The sequence below is a fragment of the Augochlora pura genome, chromosome 3 (genome assembly GCF_028453695.1).
Source record: "Augochlora pura isolate Apur16 chromosome 3, APUR_v2.2.1, whole genome shotgun sequence".
Lineage (NCBI taxonomy): Eukaryota > Metazoa > Arthropoda > Insecta > Hymenoptera > Halictidae > Augochlora > Augochlora pura.
In genome coordinates, this window is record NC_135774.1 from 19,345,321 (window position 1) to 19,371,952 (window position 26,632).

A 26,632-nucleotide genomic window follows, 5' to 3' on the forward strand; every position below is an offset into this window, starting at 1 on the left:
GGTCTTCCACATTTAGGTGAAAGACCACTTAGATACTTTATTTTTGATTGAGACCACTTTCATAATTAACACTAAATGAATTCTATATAATGTTGAAATTACATCCACCACCTAATGGTTCATTTTTGACGATATCGTAAAAATTACATTAAATAAATTTAGTTTGAAATAATGTGGTGCAAAATAACTTATAAATTCATTTTTTTTAAATTTTAACTTAGACCACTTTCATAATTATGGGCACATTTGTTTCTTCGCTAAAAATCAGGTTGATTCAGCAGGCAACGGTTGTTAAAGCATTGAAAAATCGATTTATTATAAGTCAGACCCGAGTAGATTTGAAATGACGTTGTCTGCAATATCATTTCACATAGCAAGTTATTTTATTTCATTGTTATTTTTATACACGTTATTTGAAATATTATCTCATTTGAAATAATATTATCTCAAACAGCATTATGAGAAATATTATTTCAAATGACACGTTTCTTTTATAATTGAAATATTTATGAAGTTAAATTTAATTCATCAGATCCTTAGATTACACGTCGTTGCTTTAAAGAAATTGTTGTAATCATTTCATGAAATAAAATCTTTTCATTGATTATTATTTTGTAGATTATTTCTTTGCGAAGAGAGCACTGTTTAAAAAATGTTATTGCAAACTTAAAGATTGAAGCATCCCCTTTACAACGATTCCTTAACACTAGAACTACCGACGATTGAGGTATACATACTTCTACCGGAGGGGTCAAAATGACTTGTTTCTTAAATTACCAAGACATTTAAGAAAAGACAGCAATTTTTAGTTTTTATATATTTTTTATTTTTATGGACAAAAATTGAATATAACCTAAATAATAATAGTAATATAATAGCAAAATTTTATAAAATACTTATGCATAAAATGATCGACTGAAAGTAATTTGTGGAAACTTGCCTGCAATAAATACTGCAAATAATGACCAAGTCAAACAGTGTAAGTCGTAGGAAAAACATTTTTTGGTTGTTGACATATCTTTGAGTTTGAAATATTTTCTCTTACGACTAAAGGTCGTGTCACAAGTAACGTGTCACAATAAATCGGAAATGAGTTATAATTTTAAAAAATGTCAAACAAGTCATTTTGACCCCCCTTGGTAGTTCTAGTGTTAAAACGTGATTTTGCTGTTAGCTTGTGTATGTATCGAAATATTGACTAGTGGAAAATTGTGAGTTTAATAATATAAATGATCGTGTTTCATCGATGGAAGAAATATCAAAATAAGAAGAAAAATAGAAGAAAAATAACTTTTGATAGATACTGCAATAGATGATCTAAGACTTCGTAATTAATTTATATTTGTAATATTTTTAAATAAAAGAATTGTGACACAATCTCCAAACTAAATCTAAACTAAACACAGATGTATTGTGTAATTAAAGCCTCGCAGTTCTTGAGAAAACAATTCGCAAGATCACTTTTCTTAACTGAACCTAAATATCCTAATCCATATTATATTTATCAAAGTTCCATATTTACTCTTTCTCTCTTTTATTAGATGGTATTTCTTTTCTATTTACGCCATAATATGCATTTTATCAAATTGTGTCGTAAATAAAATAGAATTTGTTACATACCAATTCAACTGTGTTTCTGTATTTTGTTGTGTTAACAAAACAGTCGGGCAGGTATAAAATGTACATCACTCACGACAAACATTTACACGAATTTTACCATCGACATTTATAGTTTCGGTAAACCGCTGAACTTTCGGGCATGTCAGACGTTCTTTATTCCCATTTGATGGCCGACATCATAAAACCTCTGGTTGGCTATGGATTTACGGGAAGCTCGGCACAACATCATAAATTCAGAGACATAAATTGATCACACGTATCTGACAGTGGAGCTGTTCGAGGTCGTTATGTGTGTAAGACCATTTTTATGACAGGAATAAAAACAAAGTGGAGAACAATAAACTTGCACTGGGATTTCTATAATTGTATTTAAGTAACTTTTCAATTCTAAATTTATTCTTTGTTCTTTCAGTCTTTTATTGCTTGACTGTAAATTTACTATGTATTGTCAATTATAAAAGAAATATAATAGCGCTTTTTCTGTCAATAGTTTAACTTAATTGACATATCAAATAACATTGCATTTGTAATGTATGTACTTCATCATCTCGATTACGATAATTATTAGTTCACGGAGTTTAAGTATTTATAACAGTAGTCGAAGTATAATAAAATAGTAGAAAGATTAAGAAAATTTCTAATCTATTTAAGGCTATTAAACGATTTATTATTATATTACTATTAAACGAATTATTTACATTTTATTAATCGAAGTGGACGTAGACAACTTCTATTGTGCATAAAACTCCTTAATTTGGTAATAATATATTGTAAATGGGCTATTAACAATTAATTGAAAATGAAAAAGGTAACACAGAACAATGTATTATTTCATCGCATGTGTTATAAAATATTACGAACTGTTAATAATCAGAATAAAAAGAACCAGCGACTTGTTTTCTATTTCTCAGTACGCGAAACATGTTTCCAGGATAATTCGAAGCAACTGTTGGATATTATAAATAATATCCAGATCATAATCAACGGGAAAGAAATCAAACCGAGCCTGGAAGGCTGCCAAAATAGTGTTTGCAAAGTGTCAATGTCGTCGAACCAGGATGGTGATGGTAACGTCATAACCGACTTGCACCTCAGAATAATAACGAAGTCTGAGACTGATCCAAAGGTCAATGAAATTCCGGTTGTCGATGGCGTGCGAGGCGTAGAAGATTCGCATGATCACCCTGTCGTAGCCTCAAGACCAGCGACATACTTACGCAACAATATCCCACAGGTAATTCTGAGTGTATCTTTAATAACGTGCACGTATAAAATCTTTTGCTTGCCGTTCTTTCACAAAATTATTACTATTATATTATATATTAGTATTACTATTATTATTATATTATATAGTATATATATACCATTATTATCATTAACTTTAGCTAACATATTTTTATTCCTTGTTATTGTCCTATAAATTTTTATGCAAATTCACATTTTCATGCCATACGTCATTTCATATAAATTAAAATGAAAAAAAAGTTTGCTTCGACCTTCGACTAGACTTTGTTAATTAGTACGTCCTGTCGCATATTAAAAATCAGCAAACGCTACAACTGCATAAAGATCCACGGTGTGCTTACTTATTATGAAATAGAAATTATAGATATTTATATAAAATAAAAATTGCACGAAAAAACAGCAGATAATATTTTCTATTACGTTTTTGATCGTTATTCCAATCTGAATTAATATGTAGGTATCTTTAAATTATTTTAATCTTTTCGTTGAAATGTATAACCGCTTGGCGAGATACTCGTAGTAAACAGATGTAATTTATGGTCTCTAAATACCGTAAACAAATGCCGTATTAATTCATGAAAGCGTGAGCATACAGAACTTGTACTCAGATAATGAATAAAACAGTAGAAAATTATAATGAACAAGTTATAGCGTGCTGCTTTAGATATCCTTTTGCTCAGGTGTACTGAGGTAATATCTTAAGTGATTACTGGAAGATTCTAAAAGTAGTTTACACCTTTGCACAAAACATATTTCTTACGTTACATAAAAAGTATTCAGAATTACAAGAGAAGATCATAATTACAATCATTATAATAGCTTTTACATATTGCTCGCAATTTTAATCTTGATCTTTTCTTTTTTCTTGAACCTTTAATAAATTTGTGTATTTCTCACTGAAATACACAAACCAACAAATCTACAGAAGCGAACTAATTAGCGAACAATCAGTATTAATTTAACAGTATTAACTAACATACGATTAATTAATGATATTTACCACCATTCTCAGCTTTATTCATCAATTTTTAAAACGTATATCAGATATAGATCTATTAATCTTTTTGTTGTTTCTAACAGCAACTTATTGATATTAATTTTCAAAAGATTATGGCACGCACAGATTTATAAACTGCAACAGTAGTATAAAGTAACCATGTTTCTAATATCATTTTCATCTTATTTTCATGATGGGTAATCGTTTAGTTGACAGAACAAACTTTTCTTTAATTTTGTTGGAAATATGCACTAACATATATGAGAGCAATGCCTGCCTGCAGTTGGAGTCGTGCATGCGTTTCGTCACGGGGTTTTCCCCATGTCCTAGCTAAATATGTAGACAAAACATGATTACAACTAAATATTATATAAATATATATTAATATTATAATATTATTTAACAATATTATAAATAAATATCGTAATATTATTTAAAAATATTATAAATGTAATTTGTAATACTATTATAAATTTAATCAAGTTTTGTCTAATAGATCAAGTATTGTAGAAACCTATAACAATAAATAATCTTTGTGAAGTAACATAGAAAAATGAGAAATTGCATAAAAATCCACAGTTTGGTTACTAGTATTATTTCTTGGACTACCGCGTAATTGTAACATAATTAAGCGAGATTAGGTTATGCTATAAACATGTATTCTTTATTACGAGAAAACGAGCACACAATTAGTATCATATCCTGACGAAGACGATGCTGTAACCCATATTACTCAAAGTATCGAGATATCTTTTAAATATCAACAGCCTCCATAAAAGATTGGCAATTCTACGAAGTGTTGTTAAATAAAATAAGGAAACGATTTATTACAGATACAAACACGTTTCCAAGACAGCGAACCTTGGTATCAAGGTGGAAGAACCTTCCAGAGGCCACAAATTACGTGGCGTTACCAAGTTCCGGTGCAATTTGCAGGCAGACAATTTCCACAATATGGCGGACGGCCAGCAGCTGCACCCGTTATCGATGACAAGATAGAACCACCGCTGAGCAATACCCAAGGCCGCAACAAATAGAATCCCACCGATCTCGATTGTAGTATTTTCTTCTCGTTAAATATCGTTGACCAGTTCAATAAAATACAGACGCTGTTAAACAATAGATATATTTAAGAACTAACTTGTAAATCATTTAAATAAAATTAAACGTGTTACATCGTTGCCGGATATTAAATAATTAATTAGCGTAATCACTTCGACGTAGAAATTATAGCGCGAGACAAAATTCTACGAATAAATAAACACAACGTCTCTGTCCTATAGCAACCAAATATTAATATTAATATACCGGTTGGATAGTCAATTTTTATTGTCGACAACGCTTCGTATTTAACATTTCAAAGTGGTTCCAGCGTGAGCTGGTTAAATGAATTTTAATTGTATTCCAAAGTCCCTGATTTATCGTTTACAGCAGCAACCCTTCTTGATTTTCATTGAGAATATTCATACGCTGCATAATAATCGTCTCGTAACGTGAGATTTACCTAGCGATCACTTCGCTTAAGGTGGCGATAAGCTGTTCGGCTAACAAATAATTACATACGACATTAGGCGCTCCACGGCTCGAGTTGCACTTAAATAGATGAGTATTTCTATGGCATTGATGTAAGTATATTTGACAAGTAATTGAAGTATCGTATAGGACCCTGAGTTACAACGATTACAATCTCGGTTCGGAGAGGATAAAGAAGACCAAAGGATGTTGCTCGTTATCAAAACGGTTCGGTAGAAAGCGGTTAATTAGTGTTACATCCTCGATCGGCGACGAAGGATTTAATCTCTGACGGTGTGGTAACTGATATTCCCATTGTCGTTCACGCCGGTCGTCGACGTTTTGTGAGAAATCGGTTTGCCGTCTGGCCCGATCACGGTTTTCGAGCTCGAGCTGGAGAATACCCCGTAACTGTTTCCAGAAGGTGCTGGAATGTCTTCGCCGAATCTGGATTGCACTCCCGGCGCAGCCTGCAAAATTAAATATAGTTACTATCGAATAAATCCTTTCAAAGTGACATATAATTCCAATGATAATGACTAAACTTTCTCGCTTTCCGATACGGAAATAATTTGTCTAACCTTATTATTTCCCATATATCGTTTCGAAAATTATTTATTATTCAACCCCTTGCTATACTTTAACGAGTCTTACTATCGATGGGATTTTTATTAACGAGCCCAGTATAAATCTTATCACGTTCGTTTAAATTTAAATAATATCCTGTTCCCTTGTTATCAATATTTAAACGTTTAAGTAAATGCAGGTTTAATGTTTAGCTTCTAAAATTAATTTTGTAGCTCTTCATTGCAGCCGTGAATATAGTATTTCATTTTTTTTCTAACATTTAATAGAGTTATATTTAAACGTAATTGTTGCAGTTAATTGTCTATTAATCAGCTATTTTACAAGATATCTTTACAAGACTTGCAGACTAGTGTTTCATGAAAGTGTGCAAAGTCTGCTCTATACTTATAAACGCTGTTTAAAGCAACAATTTCAGTTATAATTATTTCTCACTTTGTTACGATATTTGAATGAATATAACACTTTTTCATACTTATTGTCTTCCGGGCTAATTAAACCCTTTCACAAAATAAGCAGATTATTATTTATTCATCGCGTTGTAGCAGCCCGCAGTTTAGATTCGTTAACTTATTACGAATTCGCTGTTCTTATATCAACAATCATCTTGTGTCAATAAAATTCGATCATTTGGAACTGTACTTTTATTACGGGCAATTATCTGACGTTAAAACGCCATTGAAGTACCGATTAAATAAAATTGAATTCGCTTTAGCCGTACTGAATTTAATGACGTTGAATCGTTCGTGACGAGGTTACACTTGCGCATTTACATTCGCGCAAAGTAAAATACAAAAGGATGGATACGTTAACTAAAATTAACCCCTTGCCGTACTTTGACGAGTCCGACTCGTGATGGAAATTACTAGTAACGAATAATTAAATATGGATGTTATTCCGTCCTTTAAAATTGGAATAAGATTCTAATCCCTTGTTATTAATATTTAAGTATTAAATTAAATTCAGGCACGGTATAAACATTAATGTCCTATCCGTTCTAAGAAATTGTACCAATTGAAAAATTCCTAATCGCGGTGACTGTGAAGGAAATGATACGCCAAAGCAATATTCTTGCTTCGTCTTGTATACAGTGGACGTCTTACTGTACGAAAGACACTTTTTACCATCTCCTAATTTTCCTAAGTAGAAAAGTAAAATAAACTTCCACACGAGGCTAAAGCCGTGGATTATATTTGTCGGCAATAATTAACAATTTTGTGGAATAATGGTGATTAAAATAATTCAATCGTATCTAAAACAAAATATTGATCATACCGGATGGATAGCACCAGCTTGATAACCACCCTGCGGTCCAAGACTAATGCTGGAGACAGCAGTATTACCACCGGGGTGGGAACCCGAAAAACCATCGGTTCCTATGCGATTGGCAGTCTCGAAAAGCCTAAAAATACAATAATTTCAACATAAATACAATCTTCCTATTCACAAATAACAGTAACAAGCATATTAAATCATGATTACTAGACAGCAGATATTTATGCGAAACAAGAATTATCCACATTAACTGTAAGAAAACAGAGCTATAAAAGCATTTATTCTAACCTATTAATGACTTTAATGAGTTACAAACAATGCATTAATTCTATTCTTTCGTGATTAATTTACTCGGGTGCACCACAAATCCATAAAATGCGCAGTATAGTAATTACGAAATGTATTGAATTGGAAAGTATTATTATATCATAATCACCGTCAACAAAGTAACGCTTCAGTTTAATTTGTCGTAACCTTGTAAATCCTATTTTTTATTACATATTATCACTTGAGCTTAATTCGTTCACAATGATTGCGATTAGACTGCGAATGTTATGCTTTCATGATATGCTTTTATTTTATGATTTTATTTTATATTTGTGTAACGAAAATGAGTGGGTGCAGTATATAACAATGAAACCATTAAATGAATATTGAAAATATTAACTCTTTGCACTCGAAGCCATTTAACTGTAAATCTGAAATAATTCATCTGCTGTACAGTATTTCCATTTTAAGCGACCAAGTGTATTTTATATATACCGAATTAACTCTTGCGATTCTTAGCAAAACTTTAATTTTTAATAATTTATTCAAAATGAAACTTTGTTGCTATAAATATTATTTTAGAAGGTGACGGAATGATTTTAGTGATGCCAGAGTCACCAATCGAGTTCAAAGGGTTAAAGGGTGTGGGGCTCAACTCGTGTGGATCACTTTTATTTTGCACGGAAATCCGCAGACGAATTAGGACACATGAGTGACAATTTCATTGGCGTCCCATGAAAAATCGTTCTAAAAACGTCTATTATTTTCTTTTACTTACGCCTGTTGTTGTTTCTGGAACTGATTATGGAGCTGCCTGAATTGTTCCTCCATTTGTCTCTGGAAAGCCTCCGGATTGAATTCCGGGAACACAAAAGCGTTAGGATCCTGGAATGGTAAGCCTGTGCCTGTAAAAAGCGAAGTGCATGTGAACAGCGTCCAAAGACAATGCAGGCATTCACAGACGAACAAAGTAACTCATGCAATTGTACGCGAAACGAAAGCTGCGAGTCTGCCGAACGAACTTTCCAGAATCTCAAAAAGTACACAACACGGCACAATACACGATACTACAGACTCGCAAGATATGCCCCAGCAAAAACTGATTTGGCTTTATCTTCTGATAATCTTTCCAAGACACATGCACCATGAGAACCAGAATAAATTCAATCTGATCAATTTACAAAGTCAATTTATGCATTGACATTGTAAATTAATTTTACAGAATTGATTTTACAAAATCGGTTTTACAGGATTGATTTTATGAAATCAATTTTACAAAATCACTTTTAAAGAATGAATTTTTCAAATAAATTTTCCAAAATCAATTTTAAAGAATTAATTTTGTCATAGAGCTACGAAGGCTTATCCCTATTCATAGATCCTAAAGTTAATCTCTGCGCTGAGAGACCGCAGATCATTGAAGCATGCACACAGGATCGCCTTCTCTCGGATCATTTACCTACTCCACTGAAACCAAATCCCCCAACACTACCCGTGTTCGGTGCGTAGCCGGTGTTCGGGTAGCCCGAGTTCGGCGTATAGCCGTAGTTAGGCGTATTGCCGACGTTAGGGGTATTGTCGACGAAAGCTCCTCGATCAGCCAACGACGGTTGATTGGGTGTGCTTCCACCATATCCATAGCCACCTCCGAAGGAAGAAGCTCCAGAAGAGGCTCCAGCTGAAGCGAAGGACCCAGCCGCTCCTTGTCCTTGGCTGGTTCCGGTCCAGGCGAAATTGTTAGGACCTGGGATAGAGTTGAAAGTAGGATCACCGTAAGGGTTATAAGGTGACGAGAATGGAGAGAAGTTCGGGAAGGTGGACTGGGGCATGTAACCGTTCTGAGGATAGCCAGAAGGCGCAGGATTCGCCGCAGGATTCATTGCAGGATTCGTCGCAGGTTTCATCGCAGAACTCGCAAGTGGCTTGACCGGAGGCTTCTTCACTTCCGAGGGCTCCTGGTCAGGCTCCTCCCCATCGATACGAGAACCAAGCCCAACCTTCGGGGTCGTTGACTTTGGCTCTTCTGGTTCCTCGGTGTCAGACGGTTTCGGCGTGGTGGTGGCTTCGGACGGCGAGGTGTTGGGTTCGGGTGTTGTAGGATCTGTTTGCAAAGTAGTAGGATTGGTGGCGGGGCGACTCGGTATAGACTGGATCGCTGAATTCGGTTTAGACGGTCGTGGACGCGGTTTGGGTGCCGGTGTACTCGGTTTAGGTGCTGGTGAATTCGGTTTAGGTGCTGAAGGACTCGACGGTTTCGGCTTGGTCGGAGGATTGGGTTTTTTCGGGGTGGTGTTCGCAGGAGTTGTGCTCGGTGCAGAGGCAGTGGTCGAGTCCTTAGGCGTGGTGGTGCTATCGTCGGTGCTCTCGAAGATCGATTGCCGTTTCGCCCTCAGCGTTTCGACGAACTCCGTGTCAGCTCTCAAATCGTTTTCTTGCAAGCCGTCTTCGTCGATGAAAAGAAACAAAACACCAATGGTCGTTTGGTTAATTGTTCCCAGCGAAACGCTGTGGTTACGGTGAGTCGCAGGCCTCGTGGTTATTGCCGACATGCTTTCCTAGGGGACGAGTGGCGCGCCGGTTTACCGAGCATTGGAGACTGCTAGCTGTCCAAACAGTTTCGATTCGAAACCAATTTCCTACCTGAGGATCTGTGATAGGTCCTTTTAAACTCAATATTATAAATTTTCTATCAGCTTAATTGTTGATTGTTTTCGTTGGGTGCAATAAGTGGATTCGCGTTGATCTGAACAAAGTTATTCGAGACTTTATAGCAATAGTTTGCCTGGCGTTGAAAAATTAATTCTTTACTTTATATAATAGGGTTAGATCCAAATAATAGGTGCGACTGTTTTGCATTAACCCCTTGCAGTACTTTTACCTTCGCAGTTACAATGATTAAATAATTTTCGATTGGAATCATTTCTTTCAACACTTAAATATTAGTGGCAAAAAGACAGAATTTTATTTCGACTTAAAAGGACGAAATAACATCTTTACTTAACAGGTTGTTGTTAGAAATCATAATCAGGAGTCAGACTCGTCAAACTACGCCAAGGGTTTAATATTGTAGAGAGGTACGATAAGAATCGCTTGTAGATGATTTTACACTGCAAATATATATTTTACTGTATCGATGCTAATTTATTACTTCTAAATGGGTTGTTTGTTACAGAAAAAATTATGATTAGATTACGGACCTTTATGCAATTATATCATAGTTTGTAGAAGTTTGAGAAATGCAAATAAAGGTGCATGGTAACAAAAACCGACTGTGTTACCATACTATGTTCGTCACGAGAAATTTCATAATTGACATAAGAAAATTTGTTCTTTTTGCAGATACTGAGTGAAAGAATTCGAAAAGGATACAGTTTCCATACAAACAATTAATTCATGTATTTATTTATATATTTTCCTCTTTTTCTTTTACTATCTTTGTACTAATCTATTTTTGTGATTTATTCAAACAATAACAATAACATATTCAAATAAATATTCAAATAATAACAATATTTAAGTTATATTTATTAGAGCGGTAAAGGTGTATATTTGTTTATATCTAATGTAATAATTTATTAATGTGAATGTTCATTGATCATAATAAATCATTTTTCAAACAGTACTTTGTATCGGTTTACTTAAATTGAATTTTTTTATTAACTAAAAATCGTAAGACAAAAGCTACAAGATGCACGATTAGACTGTGAAAATTTTATATATTCATAAAAAAATGTGTAGCTAGAATATAAAAATATGGAAACATAAAGAAGAGTTTAATAGCTATACTATCTCTAATTTATTTTTATTTAACATCTATTTCTTATAATCATCTTGGACATTTATAATTTTGCATAAAGTTACACACGTATATACATATGTGTCCATAATTATAAAAGTGGTCTAAGTCAAAATTAAAAAAAAATGAGTTTATCAGTTATTTTACACCGCATTATTTTAAACTAAATTTATTTAATGTAATTTTTACGATATCGTAAAAAATGAACCATTAGATGGTGGTTGTAATTTCAACATTATATGGAATTCATATAACACTCGAAGCCCTTTTAACTGTAATTCTAAAACAACTCTTCTGACACATAGCATTTCCATTTTATATGACAAAATGTATTTTATGCATATGAAATTGAATTTAGTAACTCATGCAACAACAGTTATGCTTTTAATAATTTTTTAAACCTAACTATTCATAATATAAAAATTATTTTGAAATGTACTGTAACAATTTTAGTGGTGCTTCAGAGTCACCACTCGAGTGCAAAGGGTTAAGTTAATTATGAAAGTGGGCTCAGTCAAAAATAAAGTATCTAAGTGGTCTTTCACCTAAATGTGGAAGACCTAAAATATACGGAAATATTAAGCTACTTCATTATATACTACCACTAGACCATCATCGGAAGAAAAACATAAAGATATTATGTGTTTACTACTATACATTCCTCCAGTTTTTCAGACACATTTGAAAAATCTTAAAAACTCGAAATGATAAAAATGCATTACATTTTGAGAATCATTGATAAATGTGCATGAATTATTTCATTAAAGTTATTGTTTCAAATAAAACTCATAGTTCTTTATTGCTTTAAGTCATTAATAGTATATTCAGTTAATTTTGAAAATGGTCTAAGACAATTCAAACTTTAAAAACAACATTTCCCTATGAAATTCACACAAAATTTCATCTTCATAATAAATTTTCATTAGTCAAGACTAATAAAATTCTAAATAAAAAGATCGCATAATGTAAAAATATATTTTAATTTATGCAAATGCAATTCATTAAATATCTCGAAACAAGAAATATATGACTTAGACCACTTTCATAATTATGGGCACATATGTATATGGTTGAAAAACAACACATTTCTGCCACAATTATAGAAATACAACGACGCCTGCTCGAAAGATGTAAATTTCGGACAACACTCTGAATGCCATTAAAACAGGTTGCTGTTTCGAGAGTTATCACCCGCTATATCCACTCTTTCAATCATGTCTGGAATGCATGTAATGAAAAACATTGAATAGCAATCTCGCTGAGTAGTTTGAGCAATTTCAAGAAGAGACGAACGAAGTCTGTTGTAAACATTGCAAGGAAAATCGATCTAATTATTTCGTTAAATAGATGAGCGATATTAATGTTTCTCTAGTTTTCGAAATTCATTTTTGTTGGAGCACATTCTAATAAATTGAATTTTCCTAGACTTTTTAAAAAGTTATAAGCCACCCACTTTGATAATTATAAACTTTTTACTTTCAATCCTACTAATGAAATCAGTTAAACCTTGTAGGACATTTGCGGGTTGCTTTTCGGTAATTAATCATTACTAGATAATAAATTATTCGATAATCATAATAATAAAATCAATATTATAAATGTGTTGTGTAAACCATTTACTATGATAAATATAAACTCTCTATTTTCAGTTCTACTAATTAAATTAGTTTAATCTTTTAGGATGTTCTCGAGTTACTTATCGATACATAATAATTAGTAATGAATTACTTATTCGATAATCGCTACAATAAAATCAAAATTGTAAATGTGTTGTACAAACCATTCACTACAATAAATATAAACCTTCCACTTTCAGTTTTACTAACTAAATTAGTTTAAACTTTTAGTATATTTTGGAACAGCTTTTCGCTACTTAATAATTAGTTATTCGATAATCGCGATAACAAAATCAAAATTGTAGATGCGTCGTGCAATATAAATAAAAAAATACAGGGTTGATGTTATTACATAAGCACCTTCTTTACTCGGTTTAGTTTAAATAACTTTTTCGTGTTTTTATCACCTGTTTCTAGAAGTTGTTTTCGTAGCCTTCGACGAATCCAATGCTCGGTAGACCTGTAGCATCACTGAAACGCATGCGTGTGAGAAAGAAAGTTATAAAACACGTTGGACAGATAAACAGATACGAGGTTTACTTTTCTTTTTTCACCTCCACAGCACTATCGAATTAGGAAGAAACAGTGACTGAGCGGCGAACAGACATGCAGGAATGTTTTCGGTGTAAAACTTCCCAACACACACTCGGACGCTAATTTCTTTCCGAGGACACACCAAGATTTCACAGTAGATAGGTTCGACGAACAGTAGTACAATGAAAGTCACGGTCGTGTTGTTAGCCATTGGTAAACATAAACATGATAGAATAGTTCATTCCGCAATAGAACATTCATTTAGACATTACAGTAACGTTCAGCCATTTTTTATTTTTTAGTGAAAGGAAGAACAGTTTTGTTAAATTTTTACATGCAGATCTTCGTAAGTTCGTAAACTAAATGGATTTAGTTTTATAGTAGTCAGCTGTTAAGACATTCGTGTTCGCTTTTCATTATTTTACACAATTTCCCAACGGTTCAGCAAGATAAATCAAAATATTATGCAAAATCAGAAATGGAAAAATAATCGAAAAGAATCGATTCGACGTTTCCTCGATCCGTTATAATTACGAGAATTGCTTTGGATAATTATATAACTGTGATAAGACTGCGGACAGCGTAAACAGTATGTTTACAACAGTATGTACAGATAAAAACAAGATGATTTTGAAGAAAATATAAATCGAACGTTTCTGCCATTGACATTCACTATGCTTCGATTTATCTGCAGAATTTGTCAGATTATGGTTGAATATTAATTTGAGCATCTTGTAGAAAATACATTTTCGAATTGTAGCTTTTAAAGTGTAAATGTATAGAGGACTGATAAATCAACTGTGGATCTTATGCATTCGCAAGAAGTACGATAACGCGAAACACAAAATCGGAAACGCCAAAAGAATAAAAGGCCACGAGGATGTCATCTTTAACACGTTGAGTGCCACGCGGTTTTATAACGATTTTTCCGTCAGCCCGCGCGCGCTGGTGTCATGGTATAGCAATGCGAAGCGCAATACTAGCACATTAGAATTTACTCGATGCAAATGTTTAAATATATTAGTTTTCTGAAAAATTATTCAAGTACATTAATAGTAAAATCCCGCATTAAATAAAAATTAAGTGGACTTTATATCAATTTTAGATAACAACTTAAAACAATGTAAATTTTTGTGTTTATTATCATATTTTATACAGTCAGTCACCGGTGATTGACGTGGCACACAACGTGTTAGGTAACAATTGTTCGTAAACTATCACGAGAAGAGGTACTCTAGGCATTCTTTCTTATCGACACACTTCTTGAAACTGGCGGAGACCAATTTCATTATTGCGTAAGGATCCGCAGTTCGTTGATAACTCAATTTTTCCATCTCAGAGATTTCGGTTTATAAAATCAGATTTCTCGAGACTACACTCGACTCGATAAATTGCAATTTAAATCACGACTCTGCTCGTTGTTTTATCAATGCTCGCACGAATCTCGAATGCCGCACGAATCCAGTGGGCCGGCTACGAAGTGGACGGAGCTGCTTAAATCACGCCCGTCTCGTTGTCATCGTGCGCACGAGAAGAACACGAGCAAAAAGGAAATCGAAGGAAAGCGTATCTTGGCAAGGGTCAAGGTTGAGAATGAAACGAGGTCACGGTTCGTAAACCCTCGCGAAGAATTATCGTCGCTCTCGTTGCGCGACATGCATAAACGTTCTCGCGCACAAAAGAGAAGCACACCGTGGAGCCAACAGAGTTAATACAATACTACAGATGTGAGAATATCGATTATCAATCTGCTACTGCGCATGCACCCATACAGAATCGCTGGCATGTACAGTTTGTGCTGATTTTGTGGCTACGTGACACGTGCACACAGAGTTAATTATCTGCTGACACTTTTATTGACACTTTACTGCATTCAGTTATTCGGCGATCATCGAAGATGCTTCCGTATTACCTCCTCTAGTTCGAATCGAATATTCCGCGCCAGCAAGAATGCTTCTCGGATCGTAAAATTCCCAAACGAGGATATCGGTACTTGTTATTCGACAAAAATTACTTTTTTTTAATTTCCTTTTATTTAAGGAAAATTGAACGCGTCGCATAATAGTTTAATTTCAAGCACCGCTCGAATTTTGATCCTATCTTTGCACTCGACAGATTTTCTAGGATCATTTACTTATTATTAAGCTCATTTACTTATTATTAAACTTATTTATTTATTATTAAACACAGGGACGTATTCGTTTACAAAGTCATTCATAGAATGTATTCGTTATATAGAATGCATTAAGTGAAACGAATAATTACACTGTTTATCGCTCTGACTGCCACGCGAACGATCTCAAAGTATTTTATATAATCGAATAAAAATTAGAAAAATACTCATACAATGATTATAATAAAATTAGGAAGATATACAATAGAGACTCTCTTATCCGAACATTTGTTTTTACAATAGTCTGATAACCAAACATCCTATTATCTAAATTTTGTGTAATTTAGGTACATGATCGCCTAGTACAGAACTTGAATGAAATTTTTAGATAATAGAATGTTTTGGTAACAGGATATTAGAAAAATAAACCTGCGGATAAGAGAGTTTCTACTATAGTAGCTTAGCGTAAGATTGAATTTTCCGAATCTAAAGAAATAATTTCGTCGTCCATGTATAAGTCAAAGTGATGGCGTTGAATCTGTTGTACTGATACAGACTGCCCAAATTAAATTTGAGACAATATTGATCTGTGCGATAAAAAATGTTAACCCTTCGCACTCGAGTGACGACTCTGCAGCGCCATTAAAATTGTACCAAAATTATTTTTATAAATATCGCCAAAGCTTAGATTTAATAAATTATCGAAAGTGTAAATATTATACGCGCCACGAGACTCATATTCATATCCATAGAATGAATTTTGTTATATAAAATGGAAATATTAGAAACCAGAAAAATTATTTCAGATTTTCAATTGAAATGGCTTCGAGCGCAAAGGGTTAACTACTAATGTAGCAGAATTATCAATAACGTTACGTTCCACGACAAGGAATATCCCAAATGACTTAGCTATCAACATTCGTTTTACTTGTCGTTCGATCGAAAATAATTCAGCTTTTTTCCGTGGTAATCACAGATATCCTTCTACTCTCGGATGAGGCAGAACTGTAAATGCCGAATGGAAACTTTCCAAGCGCGCAGTATTTTTCGAATCGTCTTCGAGCAACAGATTTCAGCGCGAGCACGGCGTAACGACGATCGCTTCTCCCATTCAAGAAGACCAAATATGTAAATACTTGAGTAACACAGCCAGCCACACGGACCTGTTCTCGAGCACAAAGCATTCCCCGCGCACTCTTTTTTTACGCGTCCCGTCGAGTCCAGCAATCGCCGGACTCCTCCGATCAACAATAATTTATTAATATTTCAGTGTCCCCGAGAACGCCGTTTCACAATTATCTCGAAATGTCCGCTTTAAATGCGCGGCGGTTGCGTAACTTATTGTTGGACATAATTCGTATTATCCTTGGCTTACGCAATCAAGGAGGATTTCATCGGAAATTAATATTCGACAAGTCCGACGACAATGCCTGCGGAAAGATCGCCTTCACGTGAACGTGGCTAAAGATCCAAATAATTAAGCTAATCGTAAGCGTTCGAGCGAAAACAAGGTACACTCGGTTATTCTTTATCCTTTGCCTGTACCGTTAGCCACGGTCGCGCTATTTATAAAACTTCTGTGGAAATCTACGCGTTTGGTGACTTGAAAATATTTGAAATTCCAACGTGAACGAATCAATTATAAATGTTTTATTCTGCTGCGTGTACAGACCTTGTGTGCTGTAACTACACGTGAAAACGCAGTCACGAATCGTGCACGCAGGAAGCACCGTTAAGCCACGGTACTTTCGGCTCGTCGCAATGTCAACGAATGCAATACTTTTTCGAAACAATCCAAATTCTGTTCCGGCCCGTTTCTTCCAGTAAAAGTGTCAGCGTGTTAATGGTTTCGTTTGTAAATCACTGGTATCCTTCCGTAGCCGATAGCAACAGATCAATTAGCCGAACGATCGACGCTCGGCGTCGCACTAATTATCACGTGCAACAGCCTCGTGCATCCACGTGTTAATAACAGAGAGATACATTCTATTCTATTCGGTTTTTTCCCTCTTTTGCATCGTTACTGGCAAGCTCGGTGCGTGCGTGTGCGGTCTAGCGCGCGCGCGCCTTCGTGCGTGTATATTTGATCAATGACTACTCACTTCTGCGAACTCTGTAGAAAGGCACGTGAAGCTCCGCGAGAGATCCCGCGACGCTGATAATCACGAGTAACGTCAAGATCCTGGTATCCATTTCTGGTGTGGAAACGATGGGACCAGACGGTGTACGCAAACGAACAAATTTGTCGAGCCGGTTGCTTGTCACTACCGTACGCGGGAATTCGAATGGTCCTGGCGCTGCCGCTGTTTCTACCGGAATGACTGTCTCAATTGGCACCTCCGTCATCTTATATAGCATTCGTCGGTGCCGGCTTCTTTGCCGCCGTCCGTTTCCGCACGTGTGAAAAATTGCACGGAAACGCAAAACTGCAGAATTTGAAGCTCCCCCTGCCATCGACGGAACGTTACATTAGCTCCGACGATCAGATACCCGACCCGCGATTACACGTTTTCGAGTTGTTTCTTTTTTCCGACGCGGCCGTCGACTCAACAATCATCGAATTTCGATTAATTCGGTGTAGTTCTTTTTCTACAACGGTGCTACTAATATACAGAAGTGTTCGGAGAAAATGTTATCTGTCCGGCAAAATCGAACCATTCTTTCTTCGCAAGTGTTTAGTGTCCCAATCTATTTTGTTTGTCGATTTCTTTACATTTATTGGTACCGTTCTGGTACGTTTCTATCTCATTTTATCATAAAAATGGAGATCGGTGAAGAAAAAATTAGAATTATCGAATTGTTGAAAGAATTGTTTATAACGTCGTTATCAACGGTGATAATTGTAAATAAAATAATGATAATAATCGTCGAAATACTTGTCAACGTGTTAAAATTAGTGAAAGGAGAAAACATATAAAATAATTTATATATTAATTAATATTATTAGATTATTTATTTTATATATTATTATCTATTAATTATCCATTAATTATATATTAATTATATATTAATATTGAAGGTCGACGAATCAGTAGAAACTATTGTAGCTGTACAAAATTCGTGGCACGAAATTACGATAAGCGATTATGCGGAAGTTATTAATAATTTTCGGAAAAGGCCTCGAAAATGTGCTGAAGCAGAAGGAGCAAATTTTGAACATTTAATGCAAATTTGACTGTTTAGATTTGTGTTTAATTTGCTTGTTAAACTCGTCAAATATATTGGATATTATTGTAAACTATTACTAGTACATTATTATTTTATAATACCCACAAGATTGGATTTATTTAAACTTCTCATAATTTTTGATACTGCATATGCTTGAGTAAAGAAGTTTATTTGTAAAGTTTATTCGTGGATACGTTTTTATAATGTCAATTGTAAAAGATAAGGTTAGAAACCAGTCATTTCGATCAGCCATTTTGTTTTGGTAGTCCTAAAATGAATCGAGTGATTAAATACCTAAAGAAAGGTTTCTTCAGTCTAAGATTTCTTATACTATGAAAATTGAATCTAATAATCCAAAATTAGTTTCAAATGAGGCTGACGTAACAAACCAAAGCAAACCGAATTTTACTGGAAGAATATATTACGATACAGAACAATGGAAATACCATCGACTATATTTTAATTTGTTAAGCAAATCACTTAGATTTTATTGGAATTTTGCGGTTGATTTCCAGCACTTAATTTATTAACAAAATGAATAAGTTTTGGACAGCTTACCTTTTATAATCTGGATAGTAAGAACAATCAGGTAAGACTAATTGATAATTGAACACAAGAAGTTTAATTTTATGTAAACAACGCTATAGAAAAATGTCATGTATGGAGGAGGAATAAACCTTAGCAAATCGGTGGAAATAATTAAAATTATTGCATGATAAAATACAGTTTTGTTATTTTGATACAACACACATTGTTAACACCATAGTAAAAGTCGCAAGTCCATCGTTGCAAACAATCTTATTGCAATGTAGGTTTCCCACATCAATGACAGATTTAAACGCATCAATAACATTTGTACTTTGATCAATAACTCGATATCCTTCGATCTGGAATCAACAATTTTGAGGCCACGTTACGACGTAGTATTAAATCTCAAAACAGAGATTTGCAAAATCGTTAGCAAATAATTGCAAATAATTAAATCGTTACATAACTCGAAAATAAAATAATTAAACATTTCAGTAAATAAATATCTTGTTAACAAATAACTTTGTAATCGTATTAATTTTCCATTAATGCAATGACGTTTTTATAGCTTGAAACAAATTTCGAAAACATAATACAATATACAGACAAAACGTGTTTTATTGAATGATCATTTTGTCAAATTAAACGTCTACTCATTTTTAAGAACACGAAAAATTATTTTTACTTCTTATTATATTCGAATTAGTTCGTTTATCTACGAAATGTGCAAATACGATACTGAAAATATTTCTCGAAGAGAAAAAGAGAACCTGTTCTGATATATTGTTCTTTCGTGAGAATTCATGTCACGCGTTTCATACTTATACTTCTTTATTCCTCATAAATTTCAAACTAACGATGAACATGTGTTTTGATTATCCTAACGCAAATACCAGTGAATCATTTTGCACTTCGACTCGTTTCTTCTTCACCCGATTGTACTCGTATACGCCGCTGCTCGAGCACACCCGTTTTTCTTGGTTTAGAGTCCAATACGTTTTACCCGCGTCTCCTCAAATTCTGCAAATAATCGTCAAATAAGGAAAGAACAAATTAAAATGACTTGCCATTGTAGAAGAACGCTCGAACATACATATGTATACTTTCTTCTCTATTAGTGCAACCAAGAAAATAGGCTCAAATTCGGTTCAATTTTATGTAATGCAATTAGTAGAAGCAGACAGTTCACTTATTACAACATTTATTATTTTGTTTAATGCACTTGTCCCCAGCTGTGTTTCCTTTCCCTGGCAAGATTATTCACTGTAATGCGAAAAGTGTATACCAATTTAATACTACATGCTGACATAAAATTATTAAACGTGATAGTACTTTTCCGAAAATTTAAAAATAACAGAAGCATAATTAAAAATTAATATCTTTTTATAATATACACTTTATGCTGTATTTAATAATAATTTCAATGCTTTCGCATTCGTTTTACAGATCTAAGGTACTGTTTAAAAACAAAATACTTGAAGGACATAAAAAATTAAAAGTTTAATCAATGAATTAATTATTAACTATTAATTATTAAATACAAAGTTTATACCGACTCAACTCAAAGTTTATACAGATATAAATGCTTATTTCCCGAATAGAAGCAAAATAGTAATTGACAGACTGCAGATTTTATGTATTTATAACAAAGATTGACACTGTCACATTGCCTTCATCTAATTACGATTTAAGCAACTTTATTTTGCATAAGGATCCACAGTCTAGTAATTAATAATGTACATGAAAGTAAGTATGTTGTATCTGCAAATAAAAGTAAATCTCCACCAAATGTTTTCCACAGAGTATATTGAAATAAATTCTCTTTGTGGTTTGTTTATATTAAATCCGAAATGAAATCAGTCATTTGCATCGACCTTGTCCAGCAACCAAGAGACCTTGGTCTCCGTGTAAGCCAAAATCCAGTTCTTTCCCCTGATTCTTAGTATTCTGTAATTTTTGCTTCGTTTGCCGATAACCTCACGATAGTGACCGAAAGGAAAAGTAACAGCAAACAGTTTTAAACAAACTAGAAAGAATTGCAATAATAAAGTACACTTCGGACGTCGTAGATGATTACGAAGCAAGAGTCTTGCGAGAACAATATTTTGGACTTACATAGGATATCCGTCTAGAGATCCCGTTCAGTCCCATGAAAAGTATAAATCGCAAGTTATGTCAATACCATAGTTTCAGACGATGTGTGCCGCCATGAAATATCATCAGCCAGTCGAATCACATCGACGAGCTATCAGTTATTACTTTTTGGTTCGTGTGAATGACCGAGGACAATCAAAATTGCTGTTGAACGTGGACGATCGAAGGATAAAAAAGAAACAAAACATTTTGTTACTCGGTGCTACTTTAAATTTTATTATTTATTACGTTCTCAGCCTAACTTTCAGTTTTAACATTAAAAAATATCTGTTGCCTCTCTTTTATAATTGAGAAGATTATGCACGATAGTTTTAAACTTTTTCTTCGAACGTCGGAGGAAATTCAATCTGTTTAAATTTGTTGATTCGTTGTTAATTAATGCGCAAAGAACGATATTCCTTGGTTTCAAGTAACGATCTTTGTTATACTCGTATTAAAAATTTGAACTATACAGATTTTCCAAAATCATTTTTGAGAATACATTGGAAACACTTTGTTCGTTGGAGAAAAACTTGAGCTTAATAAAAGGTACTTTTAATTTTGAATTTTTCAATCTCTTCGATTTGAGTTTCTAGTTTGAATTTTGTTTAGTACGACTTGCATTGTTTGCTGCGACAAATGGTTGCACGTAAAACAATAATCTTCTTGTTACGATAAAATATTTTACAACATTTTCCGTTGTTTTGAATAGGTAACACTAAATTATATTTGCGTTTTCACCCGTTGATCTCTTCAATTTGCATACGTTCCAAGAACTCTGTGTCATTTCTTTCCACGACATTTATTGTACGTGTCAGATGCGTTGAGAAATGTCGAGCTCTTTAAACAAATAGATCAGCAAAAATGACTAAAAATAATTGGAAGCGTAAATCAGAACTATGGTTACTCAATAACATGAAATTATTAGGTTGGTGCATATGAAATGTCGAATTTTTAAATCAGTATAGAAAATTGCATATCCTTTTTCAAAAGCTGTTGATTTAAGAAAAATGTGTCCCATATGTTTCAATACACTTTTCCCAATGCGATTTTAATTCATAGATGTCTATCTTCAAGAAATTACAATTTTTCGGAACAATAAACTGTGGTATGGAATTTTTCAGACTGTTTTCATTTACATACTGTTTAGCCCATAGAAACTACGCATACGTCGTACGAAACAATTGCGAAATTAAATGAAGTAAAATATAAAATTTTGCAGGCCTCAGCTTATTCATCGGATCTTTTGCTAACCGACATTCATTGTTTCAAACATGTAGGACATCTAGTAACGTCCGTGAAGACAGTCTGAAAAATTCCATATCAGAGTTTATTAATTTTAACAGAGTTTATTAATTCAAACGGGGCATATTTTTATTAAATCAGCAGCTTCTGAAAAAAGATATACAATTTTATATATTTACTTAAACATCCTATATTTCATATGCAACAACCCAATACTATGTCCGCCTTCTGAATAAGAATGAAGTCGTCGAATCTTTTTATCCTGTTCGTAGTAATCGATAAAGGATAATTTAGACGGTTCATTCGTCATATTTCGACAATGAATAAAATCATGCGGTCGAATGACGAATTGATCGATGAATCGATGAGGATCTACCCGCGGTTAGTTAATTATTGAGTAGCGGTCGACAAATTACTATCTTCTGCTCTATTCTTCGTAGAAACTATGTATCAACGGTGTGGTTCCTTCGCGCGTTTGAAAAATATGATCAATTACTATTACAGAAATTTCCACAAATATGGAGTTATTCATCCGTTGGAATAACTCCATAAGAAATGACGCAATCGTTCATGAAATTGTTCAACAAAAGGAAGCAATAAAACAATAAATCAAATTTCTCTTACAAGTGTACGATTCTTATTTCTTATTTTACAAGGCCATATCTTTACATTATAGCGGACATTGTTATGATGTCTTAAAAGAAAACTTTAGGTTTTTATAATTTTCGAACGTTACATTGTAATTTATGGTAATTTGAATAATATAGTAATTTCTGTGATATAATAATTGTTAGTAATTTAAAGCAGTTATAGCAAGTAATATCACGTATACAAATATTATCGACATTTATCAGTGTGTAAATGAGGAACATCGTACAGGTTTCAGCGTCAGCAACCTTTTTTGAAATTGCCCTCTTAAATATGCATAAAAGTAGTTCACATTCTGACAAGTTTGGAGACCACAGTCAAGGCCAAAAATAAAAGGAAGAAATTCGTCTGCAAAAATGATATATGCATGTTGCTTTTGAATTCGATCACTTCTCTCCTTTCATATGCTTTTATAAATCATTTCTTAATTAGATCCTTTTTTCCACACATTTTCTATTCATATCATAATTAAATTCCGACTTCATTTAAATATATATATATAAATATTAATATGATTATGCCAAGTTAAAAGTTACGTGAAACTTTTTATAAAAAACTTTTCCACGTGATGTCTGACGAGAAAAGTTTCCGTTCGAATAAAACCTGTAAAATGTGTCTACGAGAGATATTTTATTCACCGATATTAACAAAGCTCTCGATCATTGTAAGAAATATTAAATAGTATTTATCGTATAGAAATGCAACATGCGTTTGGAACACGCGTTCATCTTTACTATAATCTAGATGCAACTTGAATTTAAGTCAATGTAAATCTAATATTATTTTGTTCGTTAATATAAAACTACTATAAATTTCGTAACAATAAAGACTATAAAATAGAACAAAATAGAAAATTTAGAAATAGATGTAACACATGTAACTCCATCAGTTGCATTACAGTGTATTTGCTAATCGGGTTGATGTAACCTTAAGCTAAAACCTTATATTCTTTAGTAAAAGAAACATTAAATAACTATCGCAATTAACAGCTTGCTTGATAAACAATCAGAAGCACACAGAATATTTTCGGAAACGAGAGATAACTGTTTACGCCGATACCAGGTTATAATTCACGTTCGAAATGGACGCTAACGGAATTCCCAACCGGTCATTAGTTACCCAGCAATTAATCAACGAACTGTTTATATTAATAATCTCGAAAAGTGTGCGAGAAATGTGCATCGTACGGTTGACGACAAAATTCAGACAAAAAAAAGAAACAAACGATTTGCGTAGAATTTCCAGCCGCGTTGCTGCTAGATAAGTTCCTTGGCTACGGACGGTCGAATGACGCCGCCGGGGAATACCCAATCGCGAAAGTTGATTACCTTCTGCGTATTAATCCGGAGAGGCTTTGGCAGCCGCTCGTTCCGTTTTACGAAGCCGTTTATTGTCTTTGAAGCTAAGGTACATCTGCCTCTCGGGTTCAATGTCAAGACGCGCAACCTGCTCGCAGCCTAAGCATACTACACACACACGCGCGCGCGCGCGCAAGCGCACACACACACATGAACCGCGGAACTATCTACCTTGCCTGTCCCATTGTTCCGTCTTATGAAACGATCATCGAGATCCGTCGATACCGATAAACCACTCTCCGTGCGAACATGCCTCCTGTTTCCGGCTGGGCGCTTTGATTTTTCGAAGATTGCGTCTTTTCCTTTCCAAGTGTTTCGCTGATCGCGAACCTAGATACCGCTATTGTTGTTCAAGGGTCATCCCGGTGTAAATCTTAAAATTAAATCGTATATAAGGTGTTCCATGAAATTGTTGCTACGATCTTTCGAGAAACTCCCAGAGTTCTAAAAAAAAAACATGTTCCTAATAATGGTTATTGATTTGATCAGCTACAGAGTGCAATATAAAAAGATTTAAATAAAAATCTTAATAAAAAGTTAAAAATGTCAAGGACACCTTCATATTTTCCAAATCGTGTAGTACATTTGTTTTTTCTTATTATTGTAGCTAGTGTCGAATGTCATGACTTTTGGATAATCTTGATGTAAAAAGAATGAAATTAATGGAGTAATGTATTTGTTGATAATTGTTTTAGTTTATATTGTGCGAACTTGAATCATGGAATATCTAAAGCAGCATCATTTCATTGATTTCATCATCAGGGTAATATAGGTGGTTAAATTCGTCTTAACACAATAAAATAATAAATATTCCACATAATGAATAGTAATAATAAATATACCAAATAATAAATAGTAGTAATAGATATACTAAATAATAAATAGTAATAATAAATACACCAAATATACCATGCAATTTAATAAAAGATAAAGATAACTTTGATTTTTTAGAATAAAACGTTTTTTACGAAATATTTTATATTTCAATTCGCAGCTGACCAAAAACTGACTAATTTTTGTTCGGTACATTGTTTTGCCAAATTGTCGGAAGTATATAATGTGATAGTGTACACGGTATGTGTACAGTGTGTGCATAGAAAATGAAAAGTTCAGTGAAGCAGCGATAACTGTTTCCTCTGACGTCACGCTCATCATTGGTTGAAATGTTGAACATACGATAAAAATTTAGAATCAAATCATGTGATTCGAATTAATTAAAATAATTAGTATCAACGTATTAATTAAACTTTAAATACATTCTGCAAAATTATAATCCCCAAAATATGCACAGTTACATTTAATCAACTGAATTTGTTTTAATCATATTGAAAATTATGTATATTTATATTTAATTAGATTTATTTATTAAAGCCGAACTTTAAAACAGTTTAACACGTTTGGAAGATGGATGTGCCATTCTTTCGAAGTTGCAGATTGTATGTCATACTAGCATGGCTTATACATCTTGTTCACTTTTATACTTGTACAGATTGTCTCAAAATTATGGCACTTCTGGGAAATTCCTGAGATCATTTGAAGTAACTTATTCTTTAGTGAAAATGAAGTTCACGGCTTTGTTTACGATTTATTAACGAAAAACTCTGACCACTGAGAAGCGAGATCAACTAGCAAAAAGCCGCCTCATTAGCTCGGTCAGTATTTTTCGTTAATAACACGCAAACAGAGCGGCAGGCTGCATTTTCACTGAAGAAAAGGTTACTTCAAATGACTTCTGGAACCGTTCATTTCCAGAACATACCATAATTTTGGGACACTCTGTATCTGGTAAAAGGTGTAGATAATGTGGGAATTCTATTAACAGTCGTGACACGTGCAGATTCGAGGCTGCGTCCATCGACAGCGGTCTGGTCAATTAACGTGCCATGGCCAAAATTCAATTTCTTAAGTTTAATATATTGAAAAGGTATACTTTATTAATGCACAATGACCTGCAGTATACTTATTGGTAGACTGCGAACGTTTATGCAAATG

General features: G+C 33.8%; 2 protein-coding genes across 4 annotated transcripts; one reads left to right on the forward strand and one right to left on the reverse strand.

Annotated features, from left to right (window-relative positions):
- Window positions 1-2,419: 2,419 nt before the first annotated feature.
- LOC144467695 (uncharacterized) lies at window positions 2,420-5,600 on the forward strand. Its single transcript, XM_078176610.1, has 3 exons — window positions 2,420-2,428; window positions 2,552-2,854; window positions 4,696-5,600. Exons 1-3 carry the CDS (start codon window positions 2,420-2,422, stop codon window positions 4,897-4,899), a joined length of 516 nt encoding a protein of 171 aa, XP_078032736.1. The 3' UTR covers window positions 4,900-5,600.
- Window positions 4,972-17,921, reverse strand: LOC144468167 (uncharacterized). 3 transcript variants are annotated; one of them, XM_078177428.1, is made up of 5 exons: window positions 17,663-17,921; window positions 8,961-9,602; window positions 8,280-8,406; window positions 7,235-7,361; window positions 4,972-5,844 (listed from the first exon to the last, which is right to left on the reverse strand). In XM_078177428.1, the coding sequence occupies exons 1-5, from the start codon at window positions 17,916-17,918 to the stop codon at window positions 5,656-5,658; spliced, it is 1,341 nt and encodes a 446-aa protein (XP_078033554.1). In that variant the 5' UTR covers window positions 17,919-17,921; the 3' UTR covers window positions 4,972-5,655. The 3 variants fall into 3 exon arrangements, with proteins under 3 accessions (XP_078033554.1, XP_078033552.1, XP_078033553.1); XM_078177426.1 differs by having other exon boundaries at window positions 8,961-9,944; XM_078177427.1 differs by lacking the exon at window positions 17,663-17,921 and having other exon boundaries at window positions 8,961-10,921.
- Between the last annotated feature and the right edge of the window lie 8,711 nt (window positions 17,922-26,632).

Excerpts from the sequence above, each read along its gene's own strand:
- LOC144467695 (XM_078176610.1), top strand. Across the intron at positions 2,855-4,695 it reads TACGCAACAATATCCCACAG|ATACAAACACGTTTCCAAGA; the intron begins GTAATTCTGAGT and ends GATTTATTACAG.
- LOC144468167 (XM_078177426.1), bottom strand. The coding sequence starts at position 17,918 with ATGCTATATAAGATGACGGAGGTGCCAATTGAGACAGTCATTCCGGTA. Across the intron at positions 8,407-8,960 it reads ATTTGGTTTCAGTGGAGTAG|GCACAGGCTTACCATTCCAG; the intron begins GTAAATGATCCG and ends CGCTTTTTACAG. Across the intron at positions 7,362-8,279 it reads TTCCAGAAACAACAACAGGC|GCTTTTCGAGACTGCCAATC; the intron begins GTAAGTAAAAGA and ends TTGTATTTTTAG.